The sequence below is a fragment of the Nyctereutes procyonoides genome, unplaced genomic scaffold (genome assembly GCF_905146905.1).
Source record: "Nyctereutes procyonoides isolate TBG_1078 unplaced genomic scaffold, NYPRO_anot_genome, whole genome shotgun sequence".
NCBI classification, from domain to species: Eukaryota; Metazoa; Chordata; class Mammalia; order Carnivora; family Canidae; genus Nyctereutes; species Nyctereutes procyonoides.
In genome coordinates this window covers 12,422,420-12,448,197 of record NW_026575042.1, presented here as the reverse complement: position 1 = coordinate 12,448,197, position 25,778 = coordinate 12,422,420, and the positions used below count along the sequence as shown (strand labels likewise).

Sequence of the window (25,778 nt, the reverse complement as noted above, 5' to 3'; positions counted from 1 at the left end):
ATAAATGACATCTGATTGTCGGCTTAACTTGTATTTACATTTATCATCAGGAATCCCATAATCGTATAAATCTAACAGCAAGTAAAGCTGCGCCTGTCGCGGGAAGAAACTACAACTTCCAGGATTCCGTGGGCTGAAGGGATGGGCTGTTCTCCAGGAAAACTGCAATTCCCAGAATCCCGCTAGCCGAGGGGTGGTTCTGGCCGGGGTTGGGGCCGCGGAGCCCCCGAGCGTGCGCACGCACGTGCCAGGGCGGCCGCGCCGGGCTCGCCAGCCAGGCAGGCGCACGGCGGGCACCCGCGAGCCCCGCGGCGGCGAGCGGGACGGCGCCCCGGGACCTGCCCTCCATGCCCGGGCCTCCCGGTCTCGTAGCGGGCGCAGGAGGCGGCAGCGGCGGCTGTTGGGGCCAAGGCCGGCCTCGCGGAGGGCCCGCCGGGACGTTCAGCCCCGCGGAGCCCGGCCTGCGGGGCTGCAGGTGAGACGCGCGCGCTCGGGGCTGGGCTTGGAGTGAGGGACCGGCCCCGGACCCCCCCGGGAGGAACCAGCGGCAGCGCTGGCCCTCGGGTGAAGGAGAGCCCGGGAAGTTTGCAGAACCAAGAAGTGACGCGTGATGCAGATCGGAGGAGGCGCGGGATGGGGGCGGGGTGAGGGGAGATGGACCCTCGGGGTCCCGCTGCCCCCTGGCGCGCCCTTGGTTCCCTTAGCCCCCGGCTGGCACTGGCAGCGAGCCTCACTCCCTTTTGCTCGGGAGACGATTAGTGCGGTTGGCAGGGAGCCAGCGAGGTGGTGGAGGGGGCCTGGGCCTCCCGAACTCCTGTGGAAGGCAGTACCTGGGCAGGCCTGCAGCTGATCCCTGGGCTCTTTGGGGCTCCATAGGATATTTACTGTGTGCCCCGTGATAAGAGCCTGCCACGGCCTGCTTGACAGTGTCAGGGTAGAGGGACCCACCGGACACCTGATCCCTTCCATGTGTAGACTCTGTCTCCTGGTCACTGATGAGGATCCTCTGCTAAGATCTAGGGTGCTCGGGCCAGGGCCCTGCACCTGTTGGTGGCCCGGCTAGGGTCTGCTTACTTTATAACAGCCAACTGTCAGAGCATACTCTTGGGGAGAGCAAGGTCCAGCACCAGAAAGGTTATGGGGTGAGCTTGGTTATGGGCTTAGTGGCTAGGAGCACAGACAAAACAGGGTTCATTCACCAAATGTTTACTGTTACATGTGCTGGGCTTTCAAATCCTGACGCTCATTTACTAGGTGTATGCCCTGGAGCAAGTCCCTTACCCTCCCTGAGTCTCTGTTTCTTCTCCTGGAAAATGGGAATAAAAGTACCTTCATCACAGTCTTGCTGTGAAGATCGAATGAGATAATGCTGTGCAAGTTCTCAGTCCAGTATTGGTACACAGTGGATGCGCAGCAGATATTAGCACTTGTGGTTGCTAAGATAGTGTTACAAGTGAGATTGGAATCCAGGACCCTCTTTGTACTGCACCTAGCTGCTCTCTCTGGCTCTTATGGATCTTGGAGATCTTCCATTTCATTCTTTCACACATTACAGATGAGGCATCTGAGTCCCAGTTAGTGACAGAGCCAGAAAAGAGCACGGGTCCTGTTCTCCCCAGTGATGGCCAGCGCATCAGTGCCTGAGCCTTGGGCCCCAGGAGTGCGAAGAGAAGCAGAGAGTGGAGATCCTCAGCAAAGAGGAGGATGGGGTGCTGGTGACTGAGTTCCCCCACACCACATTGTGGCCACATGAGCATCCTGGGGGCCTTAATATGTCAGTGACAGAGAAGCTAGAGCAGTTTTCAAACTGTCCTTCAGGTTGGCAAGTTCGTGCTCTGAGCCAGGGTTTAGAAAATATTGAGCAGTAAACAAGGCTTCTAGTGAATATGGAGCTAACTGGAAAATTAAATTACCAAATGCTCCATTCCCAAAGGGTCTGTGGCACTCTCAGTTTGGTTGTCAGTGGATACGCTCCCCCTAGGACCTGCCTAACACTGGTAGGTTTTTTTAAATTGGATAAAATAAAGAACATGAAAGGCATAGCCCACAGATGTTAGCAGAGGCTTAGGAGTAGACCTGGTTCAAATCCCAGCCCCACCACTTCGTAGCTGTGTGACATTGGGCAATTCACTGAACAACTCTGAGCACGGTTCCTCAAATGTGGGATGAAATTGATAGCACCTATTTTAGATTTGTAGGTGAGAATAAATGAGATTGTTCATCTAAAGCACTTAGCACTGTTTCTGGCATAGAAGAAGAGCCACTGAATGGGTGGTAGAGCATCATTATGATAATAACAATACTGTAAAAATAATCGTCAGGCATTGTGTTTTGCCTGTGAAGTAGGTATAATCATGTTGGTTTTTCAGATCAGGAAATGGAGGTTTGTAGGGGTTAAGAATTAGCTCATGCAGCCACAGAAGGACAAATACTACATGATACCACTTATCAGTTTGATCTAGTTAGACTCCTAGAAGCAGAGAGTGGAATGGAGGTTGCCAGGGTTTGGGATGAGGAGGAATGGGGAGGCATTAGTCAAAGGATATAAGGTTGCAGGTATACAAGGTGACTAAGTCCTAGACATCTACTGTAAGCTTCGTGCCTACAATTAACATTAGTGTACTATATACTTTAAAATGTGCTAAGAAAGTAGGTTTTATGTTAAGTGTTTTTAACACAAAAAATAATAAAGAAGAGGGCAGGAGGAAACTTACAGAGGTGATGGATTGGTTTATGGCATATATTATTGGTGATGGTTTCAGAGGTGTATACCTATCTCTAAACATCAAGTTATACACACTAATTATTTACAATTTTTTGCCTGTCAAAAAAAAGAAGAAGAAGAAATCGAATTGGCTTAGGGTTATGCAGTTGCGGCTTAGGGTTATGCAGCTGCTAAGTGACAGAATAGGAGCTCACTTCTGGTATCTCAGCTCCAGAACCAGTGCCATTGACTTCTCCTTTGCCACCTGTGGTCCTCATGGTTCTCGAGACTCAGCTGTGACCAAGGGGCAGCCTCCAGTGTTTTGGCAGGGGGTCTTCTCCCACCACTTGGAGAGGAGGCGGGACTCTATGGCCTAGTTGCTTGTGCTTCCTCTCCATGCCTGAGATTGGATGAGGCCGAGTGAGACTTGGGGAGGAGGTGTTAGGAAGAGGCACCCCTGTGGCCCCTGTGGCTCTCATCACTGGGCCATAGGGCTGGGGAAGTGAGAAGTGGTATTTAGGGGGCTGGGTGGCATTCTAGAGCTGTACTTCTCTGGGCCTGATTTCTGCCTTTGGGAAGAGGGCCACCCCTGGGCCATGGGTGTGAGGAGGAGCTCTGGACTGAGAGCTCCCTCTGTTTTAATCTTGGCTACCCATGAGAGCTCACACCATGCCTCTCGACCTCTTTTATAAAGAGTTGGAACAAATCATTTCTAAGGGTACTTTTAGCTCTAAAAATAGGTGGTTTTATAATTTTAAATTGGCGGATTAGCCCTCTCAGCACAGCACCAGGGAGAGTTGGAATAATGATCACCCCCATGTACTACCAGACTTTCCTTGGGGCAGGAGAGTGGCTACAGCTCCCTTGAGCTGCCTGCCACCACTGGGCATCTCTGCCTGGCTGGGTGGGCAGTAATTACACAAGGGAAGCCTTGGGTTACTAAGTTACAGTCAAGAGCCTATGGGTCTCTTATTTCCACAGCCATCCACACCTGCTCTGCCCTTGAATGATAAAAACTCATTGCTCTGACGTCTGCCCTGCTTCTCTGTCACTGACTACTGAGTCTGAAGCACTTGTGGATAAGTAAGACCCCTGGAGTCAGACATGGGTTTGTATCCTGGGGCCCCCACTTGAGCTGTAAGACCCCAAGTAAGCTTCTTAACTTCACTAAACTTTGGGGTTTTTCATTTTAAAAGATATTGGAGATGACCCTAGTATCTGCATTGGAGGGCTTTTGTGAGGCTTATGGGAAAAGGGAAAGGGGCTTAGGATGGTGCCTGGCATATGGTAGGTGCTCAATAAGCTGGTGGTAGCATTAACCTCCATCCCCTGCCCAGAAGCCAGCATCCTCTTTTCCTGAGCCAGTCAGGATAGTGATTGATTGATCACTTCCATTTTTGTCTGGTGTCCCATGTCCTCTCTGCTGCATATGTAGGGCCTGGCATCTGTCAGAGCTTTCACTCTGCCATTGGTAGACTACTGTCAGTACATTCTTAATGCTAAGAGTTGTTTCATTTCTCCATTTTGAAAGCGTAACAGAGGGCCCTTCCCTGGCTGGGCACTGGGTACTCAGCCACGAGCCAAGTATCAGGGAGAGGCTGAAGACTCTGGTCTGGTCTGCTGAATTGCCACTATTAAAACTTTTCTTTTTTTTTTTTTTAAAGATTGTATTCACTTATTCACGAGATACAGGCAGAGACTTAGACAGAGGGAGAAGCAGGCTCCATGCAGGGAGCCCGATGCGGGGCTCAATCTCTGGACCTGGGATAACACCCTGACCTGAAGGCAGACGCTCAACTGCTGAGCCACTCAGGTATCCTATTACCACTATTATTACTATTAACAGGAAGGCCTTGTGTCAGGTTGTTTTCAAAAGAAAGGGAAATAAGAGATTAAAAAAAAAAAAAGCCTAAAAAAAGCCCTTTAGAAATGAGGCAGATAGAAGAGTGCTGCCAGCTTGCTCCCCAAAACTGCTTCACTCAGCTCCTAGAGCAACTAAATATTATTAGAATCCTGTGGACTCCATGCATCCACCTTTCTAGGATCCCCTCTGTTTGAAGAAGTGCTGGAGGAAGGTGTCGATGGTGCTGCCACACCTGCAGACACAGAGCTAGGCAGCTGGACAAGAGGCTGCCTGCCATGGAGGTTCACCTTCTGTGGCTGGTCACCCAGGGCTGGGTGCAGGTTCCACTTCTGGGGGCCCTGGCCAGCTCCAGACATAGGCACAGAAAAGCCATGCATAAGGGCCTCATGGTCTAATAAGAAGTAAAAGCTCCAGGAATTCTAGGCCTAGGGTGGGAGGCCCAAACTCACATGCTCACTGAAGCCAAGAGCCAGTGGGGAGAGTGAAGCCAGGGGTGGGCCCTGTAACCTGGCGGCCAGATGCCCAGGTTACCTCTTTTTTTTTTTTTAATTTTTATTTATTTATGATAGTCACAGAGAGAGAGAGAGAGAGAGAGAGGCAGAGACACAGGCAGAGGGAGAAGCAGGCTCCATGCACCGGGAGCCCGACGTGGGATTCGATCCCAGGTCTCCAGGATCGCGCCACCCAGGGCCAAAGGCAGGCGCCAAACCACTGCGCCACCCAGGGATCCCTAGATGCCCAGGTTAAAGCTCACGCTGATGGAGTCCTGGCAGGAAAGCAGTCTGGTGGTACCTGGCTGGTACCTGGTATCAGCTTGGGCTGCCATAACAAAGTGCCACTGCTTGGATGACAAACATCAGAAATTTATTTCTCACAGTTCTGGAGGATAGAAACCCAAGATCGAGGTGTTGGCAGGTTTGGATTCTCTTGAGGCCCCTCTCCTTGGCTGGCAGATGGTTGCTTTCTCACTATGTTCTATCACGCTTTTCCTGGCTGAGTCACTGTGGAGCTTTGTGCCTCACACCAGTTGGATCCTAAAATCTGGTGCCCAGAGGAAAAAAATGTGATAATCGCAACCCTTGAATTTCTGTGCCCTGGAAGTCCGAGAAGATGAAGGCCAAATGGTGCCTGAGTTGTTAGCATGGGTAGTGTTGACATGCTCCGTGTTCAAATCCTGACTTCATTCCATGCAAGCTGAGGCCCTTGGGAATCATTTACTTCCCTCCTTCTAGCCTCTGCATCTGTGGATGGGGATAGTACTACGGTACTATGCTAGCCTCTTCATGTGGGTTTGAGGATTAAACGAGGAAATGTAGAATAGTTTCTAGTACTCCATCAACATTTAAGATTGGAGGTGGTGGTTGTTGAAGTTATTAATTTCATGCTGGGCACTGCCTGCTTGGGGGCCTTCTTCCCAGGGGAAGGGAAATAAGTCTTTAGGAAGATTGAGCGAACCTGGAAGGGACAGGGAATGTGCCACCAAAGCCATTGGGGGTTCAGTCCGTTTAGGGTTGGCTTGGAGCTGTATGGCTGACTTGGTACCTGTGTTTAATTCATCGTTAATCTGAGGAACCCTAGTGAAATGTGATTCTGACAGCTGATGTGTTTTGAGGCCTATTTAGGTACTTTATGTGCATTAGCTCATTTAGTTCTCACAGCGCCCTAAGGAGGTTATCATTCCCATTTTACAGATGAGGAAATTGAGTCTTGAGGAATTAAAACCATCTCACACCTAGGGGCTAAAGGAAGGTGAGTGTGAGCTGTGTGGCCTGGGAAGAATTCTTGATCACCACCAAGGGAAGAGTGGAAGACCACGGTAGTCTTTTGGGTGTCCCGACGCCTGCACTTAGCTCAGATTGAGTGCACTCAGGTGATGTGGGAGATCAGCCAGGTGCTTCTGGCTTCCGGGGCAGAGTCTTCTGTTATCCACCTGAGGTTGCTCTTCCTCTCTGGAGCCCTTTGGGCAAAACCAGTGGAAGCAGGGATTTTTAAGCAAGGCTAGATGACCGTCTGTTGGGATTCTCTTCATGTCCTGTTAAGACTTTGGACTCAAGTTCGTAGGTAGATATATATATGGAGTGACATAGACAAATATAGATTATCTCTCACCCACCTTACCTTCACTCAGGTGAAGTCAGCCAGAAGCTAAGGAGGCCCTTCTATGGCACCTGTGTCAGGGAGGTGTTATGGTGGGCATCTGTTCTGCTTGGTCAGTGGATGTGCCATATTGATCATTAAATAAATTCCAAGTCATGCCTGTCCACAACTAACAAACGCCTATTTTTTTAAGAGAATAAAGGAAAGAATCTAAGCACCTTTGCATGAATGACTCAAGGGCACAGCTGTCTACCATGGGCCAGGGATCCAGGCCTCAGCAGATGTTTTCAGGAGGGGTTTGCTTTGGGGATCTATTCAGAGCTTGCCTCTTTACTGGAATAGGAGCTCTGGGCAGGTGCCCTTTCCATGTGTTGCAAGTCCCAAAGCCTTGTTCTGTGTGAGCATGTGTGTCCTCCCCTGCCTTCTCCTGCTCCTTACTTTTCCTGCTCCATTGCACCCAACCAACCTTCCTCTGGGGCAAAGTGATTGACAGGTAACTTGAGACAAGGGTGGTCTGGTCCATACTACTTGACAGACCCCTCCCCTCTCTGGGGTCTTCATGCCAGGGAGTAGGCATGCTGAAAACAGCGTGACCCAAGTTGTTGATGCAGAACCTTAAAAGTCCAATAGGGATTGCCTTTTCTATGTAACAAGTTTCTTTCCAATGATCACAGGTTTATAATCAGCCTTCAGCCCCACAAGCTTAGAGGGTGCCACCAGGGTCATTTCTGTTGAGGAGTGGAATCAAGGTTTGGGTCAGCCCTTTGGTTTGTCTCCTGTCCCCAGGATGGCTCTTCATCTGCCTCCGTGAGAGGCTTTGCTGGAAGAGGCAGCAGGGACTCTGTTCTCTGTTTTCCAACAGCCTTGTGCCTAGTGTTGGAAAAGTTGTATCCCCTCAGTAAGCAGACAGGACTTAGAGGAGAATCTGGGGCAGAAGAGTGACAAATCTCTTCTTGTAGGAAGATAGGTTTAAAGAGAAATTTGCTAATGTTGGGTTAGTTTTTACATTCTTCAAAGTTAGAAAAGACAAGATGTGCCCATTTTGCATGGGCAGTGGGTTTTTGTTTTGCGTGGCCTTGATTATATTTTTGGAGGTCAGAATGGGTTTGTATGTGAAAGTTGGCAGTGATCTGGGAATGAGTTTCGAGTGCAGGTTACACCTTGAATAGTGTGTTCAGACAGGAGGTACACCACGGGGCATCTGGCTGGTGATCCTGAGATGATGGAGAAGCCTCATTATGTCCACTTAGGGCAGGAGTGAGATGAGAAGTGGGCAGAGGTGGTTTTTCCAAGTTTCATTTCCTCTGCTTCCTAAAGGAAAAACAAGCAAAACGAGGGCTGAGCTTGTTGGGTCCCGTGTGAAGCCTGTCTCCTTCAAAAGTTGCAACATCAAACATCATGGTCATTCCCCTTGCCTCCTGTATGGCCCTCCTCCCTGCCACAAAAACTGATGGCTCTCAGCTCATCAGCAGTGCTAGTTCTGCTCATCGTCATTGGTCTGGGAGGGGACTGGATGGGAGATGACCCTATCAGATGGCTGAGTGGACAAGTTCTTCCACAGAGAGGGTGAACTTTCTGCCCATGGCTGGATATGAAACAGGGAAGCGAGTTGCTCCATTTGATGCTGGTGGCCCTGTCCTGACCATGAGGGGAAGCTGCCCAAGGGGAGAAACAGCATCCCAGGGAGGCAGAACAGAGAGGGCGAGTACTCTCCGATGGAGTCCTGTAGCTACTGGCTCAACTGGCTCCGGTGGGATGCGTGGACCCGTAATTGGGCTTGCTCCTCCCTGATTTGATTCCTTTAAATGCCTGAGGTGTTTCTTTTTCTTCTTCACCCCTTGTTCCACTTTACTTAAAACCAGGTCTTCTGTGTCTTGATGATTTTGAGCAGTCTTTAGAGTCAGAGAACAGTAGGTTGATCTCTAGACCTGACACTTGCATGGCCTTGGGCAAGTCAGTGGTCCTCATTGACCTCAGGTTCCTCACCAGAGAATTGGGAATAATGGTACTTCTTAGGGTTGAGGTGAGCACCAAATGGGATGCCCTCTGTAGAGGCTATGGGACCCCCCCCCCCCCCGAAGGTAAGGCAGGCTTGGAGCAGGGGCTGGGCTGGAGGCCTCTGTTGAGACATCTGTCATATCCTTGTCCAAGCAGGAAAAGGGTTTATCCAACTTTTCTTGTTCTCTGTGTGGAACAGCCCATGTCAGAGACTCTCTGTCCTCTCCAAATCCCCTCCCATTGGAGGCTCTTCCCAGAGAGGGTGGTGGTTTCCTTGGCTCCTCACAAACCACTGAACCTTCATGCCTACCCACAGATCCTAGAGAGACAGGAAGGTTTCAGGGGGCCACTCAGAGGAGACAAAAGATAATTATCCTGGGTGGTCCATGCCTCTGAGGACCACCCCCTCCTCCTTGTCCAAGGAGCCTCATCACAAGACTCCTGTGGGGCAGCCCTCATCTCAGAGGCAGCCTAGGTAGAAATGGGTGGGGTCAAATCCTGGCCGGTGAATGTTGGCCCAGCCTCTGAGACTCTTTCCGAAGAGGAAAAGTGAGGACAAAATTAACCCTCTGAGTTGAGTAGTGGTGAGGAAAGAATAAGTGGGGTTGTGCACACATGGAAGGGACCCAGCATGGCACCGGACAGAGCAGGAACTCAGCAGGTATGTGGTGCTTTCTGCATCTGACTGCAGATAAGGGTGGAGACTGCCCCACCTCTCAGAAATGGGTTCACCATGAGAGAGAGGATTAGAGATAGCAAATAGAGGAGGGGTGAACTCCAGCTCTGTTTTTGAGCTCTTGAGGTCTCAGGAGAGTAAATACAAAGAAGGATGGACTGCTTATGAGTGGGAGTGAGCTCCCCATCACTGAGAGTAAGGTGCCTTGTGATGCTAGGATTCTGGCCCCTCCACCCATTTCAACAGAGGTGACAAAGTGGAGTATGGAGGCCTTCAGCTTGAAGGAGCCCTCATCCAGGGATCGCCCTCATTCTGAAGAGGCTCTTGGTGCACAGAATGGCACTAAACTCTGGGTCACACCTCAGGACCAGACGTGGCACACCCAGTGAGGCAGGTGTCCACAGCCCTGCAGAGGGCAGCACTTCGCTGAGTGTCTTTTTTTTTTTTTTTTTTTTTCCGTCTCCCAGGCCAAGGATGGCGAGCAGAATTCTCTGTCATCCTGGTCTCCCTACTGTTGCTCTGTTCTCACTGAGACCGGTGGTCTCTCCAGGAGCAGTGAAAATTGGCTTGGAGAAAGGAGACATCATGAGGTCCACTGTCCAGTAAGCCTCTTGGCCCAATTATTCACCATTTTGAGTTTCCTCCTGGAGTTTGTTATCCAGAAACATTTTGAAACAGTGATGGTGAGAGATCTCTTCTACCTTGTTTAGTGCCAGGGGCCTGATTATGTGCTCTTTGCCTCCATCTCTTATCTTTTGAAAACTCTTCTGAGCATTTAGCTGGATCCCTGAGTGCCCCTGGCATGTGCAGGCTGCTGCAGAGCACTTAGTGGGCCTGGGGAGGGGAGAGCATGGGAAACATGCTGAAAGGACTTTATAATAACCGCTGCTTGTCCAAGGACTTGTTGGCTTTTTCCTACTGCACTCTGGCTACTTCACAGCAGGTGAAAATGCAGGGTGGCTTTGCATCTGGCTTTACAGGGGCAAAATACAGTCCTAACTGTGTTGATGAGTGTCCCCCCAGGAATAGATCCTGAGCCGAAGATTCATGTGTAAGTAGGTTACTTGAACTCTGTCCCAGTAAGCATGAATCAGGGAGTGAAGAACTGAGACCAGAGAGGGAAAGGGGGCATGCATCAGGCCTGTGAGCACTGTGGGCAACCACCTAATCTGTTAGGGAGCTGTGGGGCTAGTGTAGAACATGCCTCAGGACTCTCCGGCCTGGGCAGGATGGATGTGGACCATTCATTTATTCATTCACGGACTTATATTTTAATTCCCATATAGTTACATGCAGTTATATTGGTGATCTGACCATTCCACGGGAGTGGGGTATTTATGCAACTGTTCCCATCAGATGTTGGTGCAGGCTGCCTGCCTTGTACATCGTTAAGTTAGAAACCCAGGCCATCCCTCCTGGGCCGCATGCTTTAACCATCACACGATTTCTAGCGAAATGCTCTGTCCATCCCCAGCAAACCTTCCTTTCCATTTCCTCCCTCAGAAGGCAGGTCGGCTGAAGGGCCCTGGAATCCTCTGTATTTGTCCTGCCTTCTGTCAGCATCCTTCTGGCTGGCCTGGGAAGGGGTATTGACTTAGCATTTAACTAGAAACAGTGCTCCCCCCCTCCCCAGGCTCAAAGGCTGGCCTCTGCCTGTTTGCCTAGTTGCTCTATAAAGCCCCCAGCCCCATGTGTTCTGGTTCCCATAAGCTTGACCCCAAGCACTCTGTCCCCCCAGCTTAAGGTTGCCTTAGGTCCAGAGGAGAGGCCCAGGCTCCTTCCTCCTGTGTCCGCACCCCACACCACACCTCCCTGCTGCCAGGCTTGCATTCCACCACAGGGAGGCCTAAGAAGACAGGTGGCTGAATGCTCACTAGACAGGTGCCCACGCAAGGTAGAGGTGGGTCTTTCCTTTCTTTTTTCCTCATTTCCCCTCAGGTCTTGCTTCTCTGGCATCCCCTGGGTGTGTCTGTTGTAGCTTTAGCTGTTGTTGGAAGCATTCTTGGCTGTGATCGGAGCAAAACATGCATCAGCTCAAGCCCCCCTCTCCTGCCTCTCCTCTCTCCAGGGAGGGCTCTGTTTATCTTCTATTTTCTAAATATTCATTTATTACTCATCCACTCTCTAGAATCCTGTCATTTGTAGTAGGGATTTATTTGATTCTTTACTGTTAACTTTTTGACTTTTTATTACCGAAAATGTCAAACAGACACAAAAGAGGATCATAGAAAGGCCCCCCCATCACTATCTTTCATAGTGATCTATTTGCTACTGTCTTACTCCATCCCTCTCCATACTTTTTTTGCTGGAGTATCTTATTTTATTTATTATTATTTTTTAAGTAGGCTCCATGCCTAACATAATGTGAGGCTTGAACTCATGATGCTAAGATCAGGAGTCACATGCTCTACTGACTGCACCAGCCAGGAGCTCCTTTGCTGGAGTATTTTAGAACAAACCACGTACGTGTCATTTTACCTATAAACACTTAATATTCTCTTGTTTCTTAAGTTATCTAATTTTTAATGACTTTATATTTAGAAATAATTTTACACTTACAGAAAAGTTACCAAAAATGCTTCACTCAGCTTCCCCTGATGATAAATCTTACATAACCACAGTGCAACGATCAAAACTAGGAAATTAACATGGTACTATTAGCTCCACCACGGACCCAATTTAATATCTGCCAATTGTGCACTAATATCCTTTTCCCTGATTTCCCTTTTCCTGGTCTAAGATCCCATGTTGTGTTTCATTGTCATGTCTCCTTAATTTCCGTGAATCTGAGACAGCTTCTCAGTCATTCATGGTCTTTTCTGACCTTAATTCTTAAAGAGTCCTGGTCAGGGATTTTATAGAATGCCCTTCAATTTGGGTTTAATGTTCTCTTTACTAGCTTATCTATAGTCCATATTCAGAGCTGGCAGTGGAGCTAGACACGTTTCCCCATCTAGAAATAAAGATTGATGTATTTTGGGTAAGGAGATGACGGAAGTGAGGTACCCTTCCCAGTACACTGTATCAAGGGGTATGTGATGTCAGTAAGTTACTACTGCTGATGCTAATGCTGATTACTTGGTTCAGGGGCTGTCTGCCAGGCTTCTGTATTGTAAGGTAAGTTAGTTTCTTACTGTAAAGTTTCTATTTTTGCCTTCGTATCTCACGGGGAGATAGTCAAGACGATTTAAACACCCTATTTCTTTTTCTTTTTATTAAGATTTTATTTATTCATGAGAGACAGAGACACAGACAGAGGGAGAAGCAGGCTCCATGCAGGGAGCCCGACGTGGGACTCGATCCCGGGTCTCTAGGATTATACCCTGGACTGAAGGCAGTGCTAAACCGCTAAGTTACCCGGGCTGCCCTTCAAATGTCCTATTTCTCATCACACTCCACCCACTAATTTTAGTATCCAGCAGTGGATCTTGCCTGAGACCGTTATTACTGTAATGTTTGCCAAATGGTGATCTTCTATTTCCATCATTGCTTCTACATTTATTAATTGGAATTCTGCTGTAAGAAAGATCTGCTCCATCTTCCTTATTTATCTAGTCAATTATTTATTCATACCAATATTGACTCATGCATGCTTATTTTATTCTATGGGTTATAATCCATTACTATTGCTTTTAATTTTGCTCATGGCACCAGATTTAGCCACTAGGAGCTCCTTCAGGTGAGCTCCTGTGCCTCATCATTTTTTGAGAACTTCCTTACATTCTGGCACTACAAGATGTTCTCAACCTGTACTTTCCCTGCTCCAGCCCTGGAAACAGCGATGTTTCCGTAGAGCCCTGGTTCCTTAGTAGAGGATGTTAGGAACCAAGACCTGAGCACACTTGTCACTGCTGCCAGGCCCTCCCGCTGGTCAGAACTAGGAGCTGTATGTGTGTGGGTGTACCCCCACCCCCACCCCAAGCTGTTTCTACTGCTCACAGTCCTCCTGTCATGCCAGTGTGAATCCCTCTTCAGTTCCATGGCCCAGGTCTGAGCTGAGGCCCCCAGGGTAGCCTCTCCAGTGAGACACCCTGTCCTTCTGGTGTCTCCTGACCTTCAGGATGAATTAGCTCTTCCTTCCCCTGGTTTCTTTGTCTTTTTTTTTTTTTTCCCTCCACTTACCTCCTAGAGAGATGTCAGAGCTCAGGCCGTGGTCATGTCATTGCTAAGGTTTTCTCTTCTGAGCAGCCTTGGTACTGTCTGCACCACGCTGAGGGTAGGGATAGTTGGTGGCCACGGCAGAACCATGGGACACTGGTCAAAACTGGTCAGTTATCAGCAATTTACCATGGTTCTACCTAATAACAAAGCAGTTCTTAGCTGGTGGGGCTGGGTGGAGAATTTCGTAGGGGTGGAGCACATGTTTTTAAAAAGTATATGCGGGGGATCCCAGGGTGGCTCAGTGGTTTAGCGCCTGCCTTCGGCCCAGGGCATGATCCTGAAGTCCCACGTCAGGCTCCCTGCATGGAGCCTGCTCCTCCCTCTGCCTGTGTCTCTACCTCTCTGTGTGTGTGTGTCTCTCATGAATAAATAAATAAAATCTTTAATAAAAAAAATAAAATAAAAAGTATATGCAGCAATATGATTTTACATATGCAGATATAGATATAAAATACCAACTTCAGGGGATCCCTGGGTGGCGCAGCGGTTTGGCGCCTGCCTTTGGCCCAGGGCGCGATCCTGGAGACCCGGGATCGAATCCCACGTCGGGCTCCCCGTGCATGGAGCCTGCTTCTCCCTCTGTCTGTGTCTCTGCCTCTCTCTCTCTCATTCTATGTGACTATCATAAATAAATAAAAACTTAAAAAAAAAATAAAATACCAACTTCAGAAGGTAAAGGTTGATGAAATCTTTCAATCCTGAGGGTAGATATTGTAGAAGAGAATCTCTTATGAATAAGGGATTCTTGGGGAATCCCAAGACTTTATAGTTTGGAGCATGAAAGAGTTTATCAGTGGATGCATGGGTTTGAAAAGACAGGGAAACACTGATGTTGAAGCACATTTCCTGGCTGTAGGGTTCTGGGCTTGCCAGGATCCTCCCCTGGAGATTAATAGGGCTGACTAGGGCACAGGCAAAACCCAGCCAAGAAGGCAGCCGCCTGTGCCCTCCTCTCACTCCAGGGCCAGACCAGAAGTTCTCCACTCTTGTTCTGCAAAAGCTTCAAAGACTTGCATGAAGGACATGAGGTTCATGGGCTCTCCAGATAGCTGTGACTTTATTCCTCTTCCCTACAGACCTAGAAGGCCCATGGGATTGAGTGAGTGGGAGTTTTGTTAAAGGACTAGCTTTGAGTCCACAGGAATTTATCTCAAATAAGTCATCTGCAGACTTTGGGACTTGAGTTGCCATAAGGAGCATGTTCCTTGTACCCCTTTGCACAGAGCTCCCTCTCTTCTGAGCACCCCATTCTAACTCCTAGGCTTGCCTCTCCTGCATGAATGGAGAGACACTGAGGCTGGGAGCTTGTCGTTGGATTTTCTACCTCTGTTCTCCCCTATCTCCAGTCTACTCTGCTCAGACAGACCTTCAGGAGCTCCCCATTGCCCAGAGGGTAGAGTTCAGATTTCTTGACCTAGCATCAAGGCCATTGACATTTTGGCTTTAGCTGATTTTTCGAAGTCTCTCTTCTGCTTTTCCTCTGTATGAATCATCTGCCTAACTAGACTGGACTATATGGTCTCTTCTGTCTTTGGACGACCCCCCACCTCCTTTCTACCCTGGAGATGATATTTCTGGTCCCTCTGAAAGCTCCAGGGAATGGCCAAACCAGAAGGACTCATTTCTTCCTCACAGGGGTCTGGCCCTTACAGCTTACAGGGCTCACTGGAGCTTTGTTTACCCAAGTTAGAAGTGTCATGGAGAAACTGCTGCCAAATAGCTCCACTAGGTTAGAGGACAGCTCAGAAACAAAAGGCACAGGCTAGACCTCCGTGTGCTTGTTTCACACACAATTACCTATAAAGAGGTTCTCCTCTGTTAAATTATTCTTGGCTTGGAGACACCAAAACCCCAACTAAAACTAGCTTCCAAAGGAAGGAAAGCTCACAGCAGAAAGTCCAGGTATAAGGCTTCAAGATGTCACTAGGGTCCTTTGTATCTCTCCTCCTTCATGCCATCCTTGGCATCCTGGCTTTGTTCTCAGGCTGGTCCACCACAGATAGTAGGCAGTAGCCATGGGCCAGCTTCTTCTTTCATGTCTAGTGGGTGGAAACAGGGAATGTGACTCCTTGACTTTGTTCTGTGTGGTTCTATGCAAGTAGCATGCTCCACTGAGCCAGTAACTGACTTTAGAAGCATACTCTTTGCTGATTTACCCTCTGGAGGTGGGAGGCAGATCTTGGCTTTCTCTGCCCCTCATGGGTCTCTGGGAGAGGTGGCTATCTGGACAAATGCGGGGTTTTATTAGGAAGAGGAAAGGGACATGGACATTGGGTGGGAACAGTGTCCTGTCACTTACTAGTACACTGGACTTGGAAGCAGAGTTGGTGACTGACTCTGGACGAAGGTGCCAATAGATGATAGCATGTCCTGTCTCACTTTCCATCTTTGGGAGGAATCCTCTTAGATTTAAAATCCTTTGTTTCAGGGATGCCTGGGTGGCTCAGTGGTTGAGCATCTGCCTTCAGCCCAGGGTGTAATCCTGGGTCCTGGGATCAAGTCCCACATCAGGCTCCCTGCATGGAGCCTGCTTCTCTCTCTCTTTCTGTGTCTCTCATGAATAAATAAATAAAATCTTAAAAAAAAATCCTTCGTTTCAAATAACTAATAAAAAGTGACAGTTCCTGACTCTGCGCCGGTCAGCTTTTGCTTTGAGTCAGATGAAAGCAGCCAGGGGTGGCCAGAATGTCTGAAAATGCCAGACTTCACTGTGCATTCCTGCAGCCCTTTATTAACCATCCGATGCCTGGATTTTTTTCCCTTCCCCCTCTGCTAGACACTTGCTAGTTTGAACCTCAATGTTTGGAATTGCTGTTTTTATACATCGGCAGCAGTCAGCTCTCAGTCCTCACGAGGTACAACTAACCTGTGATTTCTGACCTTCTCCACAACCCTGGGATGTGGGGGCTGCACCCTCACCTGTGCTGATGGGGAATCTGACTTCAGAAAGGCCATACAGTAGAGTCACAGAGCTGCAGTTCAAACCCAAGTCTTCTGGCTTCTTATCCTTAAACTTTCCTGGACAGTACACATCCCCTTCTGGGAGCTGTCAACCACCACTAATGTAACGGGAACTCAGAGTCAGGTTGATTTAGGGTATGAGGTGATAACTACTGGCGATTAGGTGTCTTCAAAAGAGCAAACCAGGTGGTAAGGTGGATTTGGTGCCCTGAGACCGAGGCACACTGACCACTGGTCCCTTCCATGGGGAGAGTTAGCAGAAGGTGTGGCAGAATTGGCAAGGGGAAACTCTAAAGGAGATTCCTTGGGCAGAGGAGGCTGCAGGGGGTGGAATGGGGCTGCCCTCCCTAGCAGAGTTGCCCAAGGGGGTTCAGAGTGGCTTATCCATATCAGACCCAGCTGGACCCTAGAGGGAGGCTGTAGGACAGAGAAGCTGAGAGGCTGGGGGCTGGCTCCCTTATCCAGAATCTGAGCTCAGATGCTGCCCAGCCAGGCCTGCACCTGCCCTGCTGCTCCCCCCAGCCTGCAGAAGGTAGTACTCACCAGCACATTCGGGCACCTTCATTTTTTTAATTTTTTTTAAGATTTTATTTATTTATTCATTCATGAGAGACACACACAGAGAGGCAGAGAGATAGAGGGAGAAGAGACTCCTTGCAGGGAGCCTGATGTGGGACTCGATCCCTGGACTGGGATTATGCCTTGAGCCAAAGGCAGACACACTCAACTGCTGAGCCACCAGGGTACCTCCATTTTTAATCCTGACCATGTCACAGACTTGCTGGGTGATATGAGGCAAATTCCTCACCTCCCTAAAATGAGGATGACTTGCTTAGTGGTTATTAACCTAATAGTGGAATTCCCTCCTAAGAGCAAAGAACCCCATTTTAAAATAAATTTTTGTGGTACTTGTATGAGTTTCCAAGGGCTGCTGCAACTAATTTAACCAAAAATGTGGTGGCTTAACCTGACAGAAATTTATTCTTGCACAGTTCTTGGAGGACAGAAATCTAAAATAAAGGTATTGACAGGACCATGTTCCCTTTGAAAGCTGTAGGAGAGAATCCTTTCTTGCGTCTTTTTAGCTTTTGATGGTTCCTGGTAATTGTGAGTGGTCTTTGGTTTATAGCTACATCATTTGAGTCTTCTTTGTCTTCATGTGGCCACCTTCTCTGTTCCTCTGTGTCCTTTCCTGTTTCTTATAGGGACACTTTCATTACATTTAGGGCCCACACTAATCCATTATGATCTCATCTCAAGATCCTTAACTAGGGATCCCTGGGTGGCACAGCGGTTTGGCGCCTGCCTTTGGCCCAGGGCGCGATCCTGGAGACCCGGGATCGAATCCCACGTCAGGCTCCCGGTGCATGGAGCCTGCTTCTCCCTCTGCCTGTGTCTCTGCCTCTCTCTCTCTCTCTCTCTGTATGACTATCATAAATAAATAAAAAAGAAAAAAAAGAAGATCCTTAACTAATTATGTATAAAGACCCTATTTTCAAATAATGTCACATTCTGAGGTTCTGGGTAGACATGAATTTTGGGGGGGGGGCATTATTCAACCCACTATAATACCCTTGAATATAAGAAATTAAAGGTGCTTGGTTTTGTTTTGAGATAAATGGAGGTCCAAGACTCTGGCCTCATGTCCTTGTTGCTGACCACTAGCCGTGACAGCCCCCAGGATCAGGGTCTGCAAACCACTAGGTACCCAAGGTTTCAGGAAGCCCTAGTTCACCATATCCCATGGTGATGAGACTTTAGACTTATAATTTTGAATTGATGCAGGAATGAGTTAAGACTTTGGGGGCTCCTGGCACTCACGGCTTGGTTCTTATTTTTTTTTTTTAAGATTTATTTATTTATTCATGAGAGACAGAGAGAGAGAGGAGACACAGGCAGAGGGAGAAGCAGGCTCCATGCAGGGAGCCCGACGTGGGACTTGATCCAGGGTCTCCAGGATCACACCCTGGGCTGAAGGTGGCACTAAACTGTTGATCCACCGGGCTGCCCCATGGTTTGGTTCTTTGGTTCAGAGCCTCTTCTTGCTTTTTCTCAAATGTGGCTGTACCCCAGAAGCACCTGGGAGCTTGGTAAAAAAGCAGATACCAAGGAGACTTTGGGTTCTGGTCAAAATGGAGCAGACACATTTATCCCTATCCATGCACCATGCACAAATACAGCTAAAAACACAGGATGTTACATATAAAACATGCAAAGACTGAAAGGTAGACGAATGTGGAACAACACAGTGGTGAGTTCTTGGGTTTTTCTTTTGTCTCCTATATACCCTAGACTGGGTGCTAAAGAAGCCCACAACCCAGAATTGTCAGCGAGCAGAGACCAGAAAAAGCCCCAAAGAAAGCTCACTCTTTCTCATTCATCAAAGGACTGGAAAAGGAGCAGCCTCACAAAACCTTTTTGACAGTAGCACCCTATTCCTGTAAAACACCAGGAAAACTGCTTCTCCCCTCCCTCTCAGCTTTAATAAAGGCCAAATCGACAGCTTAGATGTCCATCCTTGCTTTGTGGTAACCAACCAGGTGCCCCCCACTTTCAGCACCCAACCTCCCCCCACCACCACCCAGAGGTAACAAGATGTCCCCTCACCCCACAGTCTCCTTGAGATGTCAGTGGAGCCTAGACTTTCACCCCCACCCAGTGGTGATGAGGCACCCCTCCTGACCTACTAAGGAACCTAGATTTCCACCCCTAATCAGTGGGTATGCAGAGTCTCTCACCCTCCCTGCCAGGATGCTGTTGGTGGAGGCTGAGCAGGAAGTGTGAATTTCCTCCCACCCAAAGATAATGAGTCAGTCCCCCGCCTTCTCCCACCAGCATGATTCTTGCAAAACCCTGCTAAAATGGAAGACTTAATATAAGCTCAAGGCTAAGGCTCAGCAAAGAAAGAAAGGTATAAAGAACTAAATGGAGATTTGAGAACTGAAAAATGTAGTAACCAAAATTAAAACATCCCTGGATGGACCAGTAGAAGAATGGAGATCACAAAAGAAAGAATCAGTAAACATGAAACAAATTGGATTGTTTATCCAATCTAAACAACAGGGAGAAAATTAGGGGAAAAAGTTGAGCAGAGCCTATTGACCTATAGGACAATATAGATTTTTTTAAATTTAGCATTCATATACCTGGAGGCTGAAAAAGTATTTAGAGAAACAATGGCTGAAAGTTTCCCAAATTTGGTGAGAGGTATAAATCTATAGATTCAAAGGTGAGTGAAACCTTCCCTCACAGGGTAAACTCAGAGAAACCCACACCAGGACACCTGATAACCAGGCTTCTAAAAAGTAGACAAACACTCTTCAGAGCCACATGAGAGGAAGGACCCATTATGTCCAGGGGAACGGTGTTCAGATACAGCAGATTCCTCATCAGAAACATGGTGGCCAGAGGGAGGCCTCAGCTTCCATGTACTGAGAGGAAGCACTGTCACCCCAAAGTTCTGTCCCAGTGAAAATATCCTGTAGGAATGAAGGTGAAATCAAGGCATTTTCTTCACCCGAAGGAAAACTAAGAGAACTTGTTCTCAGCAAACTTCCCTAAAATGATGACGAAAGGAAGTTCTCCAGAGAAATGATAACGGAGGAAAACCTGGAACCTCAGGGATGAAGGAAAAACAGGAATAGTAAAAATATGGGTAAATATAACAGACTCTCCTTTCCCTCTTGAGAAGATTACACTGGGTAATTGAAACAAAAATTATGGGATCCCTGGGTGGCGCAGCGGTTTGGCGCCTGCCTTTGGCCCAGGGCGCGATCCTGGAGACCCGGGATTGAATCCCACATCGGGCTCCCGGTGCATGGAGCCTGCTTCTCCCTCTGCCTATGTCTCTGCCCCCCCCCCCCCCGTGACTATCATAAAAAAAAAAATTATAAGGTGTTCTGATGCGGATTTTAACGCATGTAGAGGAAATGTTGAAGATAATTATATTATAAAGGAGGAGGATAAAAGAGCCCAGATGGAGATAAGGTCTCTGTACTTGCTCGAGAGGTGGAATGTCACTACCAGTAGACTGTGCTAGTTTGCATATACACAGTATGATGCCTAGAGCAACCGCTAGAAAATCTGCACCAAGAAATATACTCAGAAACACTATCGATAGTTAGAAATGGAATTCAAATAATCTGCAAGAAGATGGTGAAAATGAAACAAAAGATGGCAGATGCCTGAGCCATACTCCAGACCTACTATTGAATCAGAACCTCTTAGATTAGGGCCTACGAATACATGATGTTTTAGCAAGTGCCTCTGGGGATTTCAAGAACCAGCCAGGTTAGAGAATCTGTGATCTAGACCAGTTTTGTTTTTTTTAGATGGAGGGAGTAAGAGAGCGTAAGCACCCATGTGTGAGTGGGGGCAGGAGAAGCAGGGGGAGAGAGAATCTTAAGCAGGCTCCATGCTCAGCACAGAGCCCAATTCGGGGCTCAATCACAACCACTCATGACCTGAGCTGAAATCAAGAGTCGGATGCCTAACTGACTGAGCCACCCAGGTGCCCCAAGACCAGGATTTTTTTTTTTTTTAAGATTTTTTTTATTTATTTCTGAGAATACACAGAGAGGAGAGAGAGAAGCAGAGACACAGGCAGAGGAAGAAGCAGGCACCATGCAAGGAGCCTGACGTGGGACTCGATCCTAGCCAAGACCAGGATTTTTAAAGAGTAAATTGCCAACCCTGTTAGGTTGCGAAATCAATTAAGATGAACATGCCCTGCCCTCCTTTTAAAAGCAAATTTAGAATATTGGACTAGAAAAGGAAACACTGGAGTACATGATAGCTAGAGTAATTCCTTTGAAATGTTTTAGAGGGTAGTATAATATGCATACTTAAGAATGTGCATGCTCAACCCTTAGATGAGGGTAGGCCGGAGGAGACGGTGCCCCAGGAATGGCCTTCAGCTGGGTGCTGGAGGGGAGTCGGGAGGCAAATAGCCCGGCTTCTTCAGAGTAGTGACCTGCTCATTAATGTGCCTTGATTGGCTTCACTCCTTCTCCCTTTTAATTCCCCCCAATTCTTTGGATGATTTACCAAGCTCTTGACTCAAACTCTTGTCTCTGATTCTGCATCTGAGGGAACCTAGCCTAAGCCACTGTCTCTTTCTGGGCAGGATTGCACTTTGAGTTTTGTGATTGCAGGGAGAGACAAGCTGCAAGACACCAAGAAGCAGAAGCTAGCCCCTTCCCCAGTGCAGTGCTGGCTGGGCCCCAGGTGGTACCCATGCTGCTCCTATGAGGGCCGAGGGGAGAGCCTTCAAATCTGAGCAGTCCTGGGCTTCAGAGCAAGTGTATTACTCTTCTGGGTAGTGCAGAAAAATGAAGCAAATGCCCACAGCTCAGCCAGGCCCCCCTGTAGGTGTATCAGATACAGTTCTTTTACTGGGCCGTGGAGGGGGCAAAAAACCACCTATCCTTCCATGGGAATTGAAAAGCCAGCAGGAGTGATTTCTGAACAGGAGCTTTAAGCAAGAGCAGACATTCCCCCATATCCCCCACATGTGCGTGCTGTGTGTCGTCAGAAGGGGACACTGGGGTCCTGGTGTACAGCCTGGAGACAGCGCTCACAGGCCTTCGGTCCCGTCTGTGCCCCTGTACGGAGAGGCCCTTACCTTGCAGTAGCAGGATTTGCCCTGTGCCTGTCATCATGGGTCCTCCGTTGGTTAGCTTTTGCTGTAGCAGTGCTTCATAACAAACAGCCACGGGATTTGAGTGACATAAGCACTTACACAGCCCAGATGTCTGGGTGTTGGGTTCACTCACACACTGGGGGTGGGGGTGGGGGTGGGGGCGGGGGCGGGGCGGGGGCGCGGGCGCTCCGAGCTAGACTGGGCTTGGCTGGAGCATCCCTCCTCCCCGCCTGCCTTGCTCCTCCCGGGACCAGGAATTGGGGCTGAGCACATTCTTCTCCTGGCAGGTAGGTGTACAGAGGGTGAGGCCGGTCACTGAGCTCTTGTCGAGCCTCTGATTGGGTTTTCTCTGCTGACGTCTCCCTGCCCGAAGTGCCCGGGGAGGCAGCGGGGCCGGGAGGAGCGAACACGCGCGGGGGCGCAGGGGGCGCAGGGGCGCAGGGACTGGGCGCTGCCGGGGGCTGCGGGGGCTCCGGGGGCTGCGGACCGCCTGTGCCGACCTCTTCCTTTCCTTCTCCCCCGCAGGCTCTTGCGGTTCCGCGGGGCGCCCGCAGGGATGGGTGAAGGCGGCCGGGCCAGCGGCGCTGTCCGGGGGCGGTCCTGTCGCTAGGGCCCAGGGCGGCAGGATGCACCTGTCGGCGGTGCTCAACGCCCTCCTGGTGTCGGTGCTGGCCGCCGTCCTGTGGAAGCACGTGCGGCTGCGGGAGCATGCGGCCGCGCTGGAGGAGGCGGTGGCCGCCGGCCGCCAGGCCCCCGCGCCCGGCCCCGCGCCCAGGGCCGACTACGCCCGGGCGCTGCAGCTCCTGAGCGAGGGCGGCACGCACATGGTGTGCACCGGCCGCACGCACACCGACCGCGTCTGCCGCTTTAAGTGGCTCTGCTACTCCAACGAGGCCGAGGAGTTCATCTTCTTCCACGGCAACGCCTCGGCCATGCTGCCCAACCTGGGCTCCCGGCGCTTCCAGCCGGCCCTGCTCGACCTGTCCACCGTGGAGGACCACAACACCCAGTACTTCAACTTCGTGGAGCTGCCGGCCGCCGCCCTGCGCTTCATGCCCAAGCCCGTGTTCGTGCCCGACGTGGCCCTGGTCGCCAACCGCTTCAACCCCGACAACCTGATGCACGTCTTCCACGACGACCTGCTGCCGCTCTTCTACACGCTGAGGCAGTTCCCCGGCCTGGCCCACGAGGCCCGGCTCTTCTTCATGGAGGGCTGGAGCGAGGGCGCCCACTTTGACCTGTACAAGCTCCTCAGCCCTAAGCAGCCGCTCCTGCGCGCGCAGCTGAAGACGCTGGGCCGGCTGCTGTGCTTCGCCCACGCCTTCGTGGGCCTCTCCAAGGTCACCACCTGGTACCAGTACGGCTTCGTGCAGCCGCAGGGCCCCAAGGCTAACATCCTCGTCTCGGGCATCGAGATCCGGCAGTTCGCCCGGTTCATGAGGGAAAAGCTGAACGTGAGCCAGGTGGGCGCTCCCCTCGGGGAGGAGTACATCTTGGTCTTCAGCCGAACCCACAACAGGCTCATCCTGAATGAGGCGGAGCTGCTGTTGGCCCTGGCCCAGGAGTTCCAGATGAAGACGGTGACGGTGTCCCTGGAGGACCAGGCCTTTGCCGATGTCGTGCGGCTGGTCAGCAACGCCTCCATGCTGGTCAGCGTGCATGGGGCCCAGCTGGTCACTGCCCTCTTCCTGCCCCGTGGGGCCACCGTGGTCGAGCTCTTCCCCTATGCCGTCAACCCTGACCACTACACCCCCTATAAGACGCTGGCCACGCTGCCTGGCATGGACCTCCAGTATGTGGCCTGGCGCAACATGATGCCGGAGAACACCGTCACGCATCCCGAGCGGCCCTGGGACCAGGGGGGCATCACTCACCTGGACCGGGCCGAGCAGGCCCGCATCCTACAGAGCCGTGAGGTTCCTCGTCACCTCTGCTGCCGGAACCCTGAGTGGCTCTTCCGCATCTACCAGGACACCAAGGTGGACATCCCATCCCTCATCCAGACTGTACGGCGTGTGGTGAAGGGCCGGCCAGGGCCACGGAAGCAGAAGTGGACCGTGGGCCTGTACCCAGGCAAGGTTCGGGAGGCACGGTGCCAGGCGTCCGTGCAGGGTGCCTCTGAGGCCCGCCTCACCGTCTCCTGGCAGATCCCATGGAACCTCAAGTACCTGAAAGTGAGGGAGGTGAAGTACGAGGTGTGGCTCCAGGAGCAGGGGGAGAACACCTATGTGCCTTACATCCTGGCTCTGCAGAACCACACCTTCACTGAGAACATCAAGCCTTTCACTACCTACTTGGTGTGGGTTCGCTGCATCTTCAACAAGACCCTCCTGGGACCCTTTGCAGATGTGCTGGTGTGCAATACGTAGCGAGTGTGCCATGGCCGGGCCGGGGGTGGGGGGTGGCTCCTCCAGTTCAGTGTCCCTGGGCCCTCTAGCCCCCTGTGGTGGCTTCTGGGAATTAATTATTTATTGAGCAGGCTGCCCTAGGCTTGTGCCTCTGTGTCTTCTTACTGTATCTGGAGTGTGGAGTTCCCAGCACTCTGCACTGGTACACTGGGATCCTCCCAACCCCCTTCTCCCGGCCTGAGCATCCATACTCCACAGAAGGTCCTTAGGGGGAGAAGGAAGAGGAGAAGGAAGAAGGAAACTAAGGAGCCTCTGGCCGAGTGATCATGCTGTTCGCTACTGAATCTTTCTGGTTGCTGTCCAGATGTCTGGAAACTGTGAGTAAGTCATGTGGTCGCTTGGGTGGGTGGTTCATCAGCTTCCATCATCATGAAATTCACGTGTAGCACAGTGGAGTTGTGTTTGCAACATTCATTAAATGATTATAAACGTCTTGGTCTTTTTTTTTTTTTTTTAAGATTTTATTTGAGAGAGAAAGAGATAGCAAGAGACAGCATGAGCAGGGGGGAGAGGGAGAAGCAGGTTCCCTACTGAGCAGGGAGCCTGACATGGAGCTCAGCCCTAGGACACTGGGATCATGACCTGAGCTGAAGCCAGATGCTTAACCAACTGAGCCACCCAGGAGCCTCTTGGTCAAGTCTTTTTATTGGTTAGTTGCAAGTGGGACTGGTAGTCAGTACCCACGTGCTCTTTCATCTCAGCTGTCAACCGAGGAGATGTGGCCATGGGAAAGCATCAAGGACAATGAAGTGATGTGAGCTGGTTGGATTTCATCTTGACTGCCTGATGAATATCACATTCCCATCTAATTGGGGTTCAAGTCTGGAAGCAGGGGGGACAGGGCCATGGTGAGGAAATGCAGTGTCCACCAGGTGGTGTTCTTAGGCTAAAGAGGACATTCAGGCTCCCAAGACCACAACAGGCTACACACATCAGGTTCCCTTAGAAGGACACAGGGCAGGACATTCAGCAGGACATCACTGAGCACTTCTTTTCTTCAGGGGGAGTCCTCACACCAGCCCGGGAGCCATTCTTGCCCTGTTCTGCAAGTTGCTGCTCAAGGGTGATGAGACAAGACCCCTGTTGGTAGTTGGGGCCACTGGCTTAGAAGCCCCAAGGGAGCCATTGTCTTTCAAACAACATGGTTCCCAGGGCTGCTCCCGGGATGGTGCATTCAAGGGGATCTGCAGCTCTGGTGCCCCTACCAGATGTTTGGGTTCACTCATGACCCTGCCGGTGCAGATGTAGCTAATCTGTCAGAGGTCAGT

The 25,778-nt window shown here is 50.1% G+C and overlaps 1 protein-coding gene across 4 annotated transcripts; it reads left to right on the top strand.

Moving 5' to 3' along the window:
- The first annotated feature begins 221 nt into the window (after positions 1–221).
- POMGNT2 (protein O-linked mannose N-acetylglucosaminyltransferase 2 (beta 1,4-)) lies at positions 222–24,943 on the top strand. 4 transcript variants are annotated; one of them, XM_055321509.1, is made up of 4 exons: positions 222–475; positions 3,686–3,787; positions 4,369–4,517; positions 22,628–24,943. In XM_055321509.1, exon 4 carries the CDS (start codon positions 22,729–22,731, stop codon positions 24,469–24,471), a length of 1,743 nt encoding a protein of 580 aa, XP_055177484.1. In that variant the 5' UTR covers positions 222–475; positions 3,686–3,787; positions 4,369–4,517; positions 22,628–22,728; the 3' UTR covers positions 24,472–24,943. The 4 variants fall into 4 exon arrangements, with proteins under 4 accessions (XP_055177484.1, XP_055177483.1, XP_055177485.1 ...); XM_055321508.1 differs by having other exon boundaries at positions 3,686–3,812; XM_055321510.1 differs by lacking the exon at positions 3,686–3,787.
- The last annotated feature ends 835 nt before the right edge of the window (positions 24,944–25,778 follow it).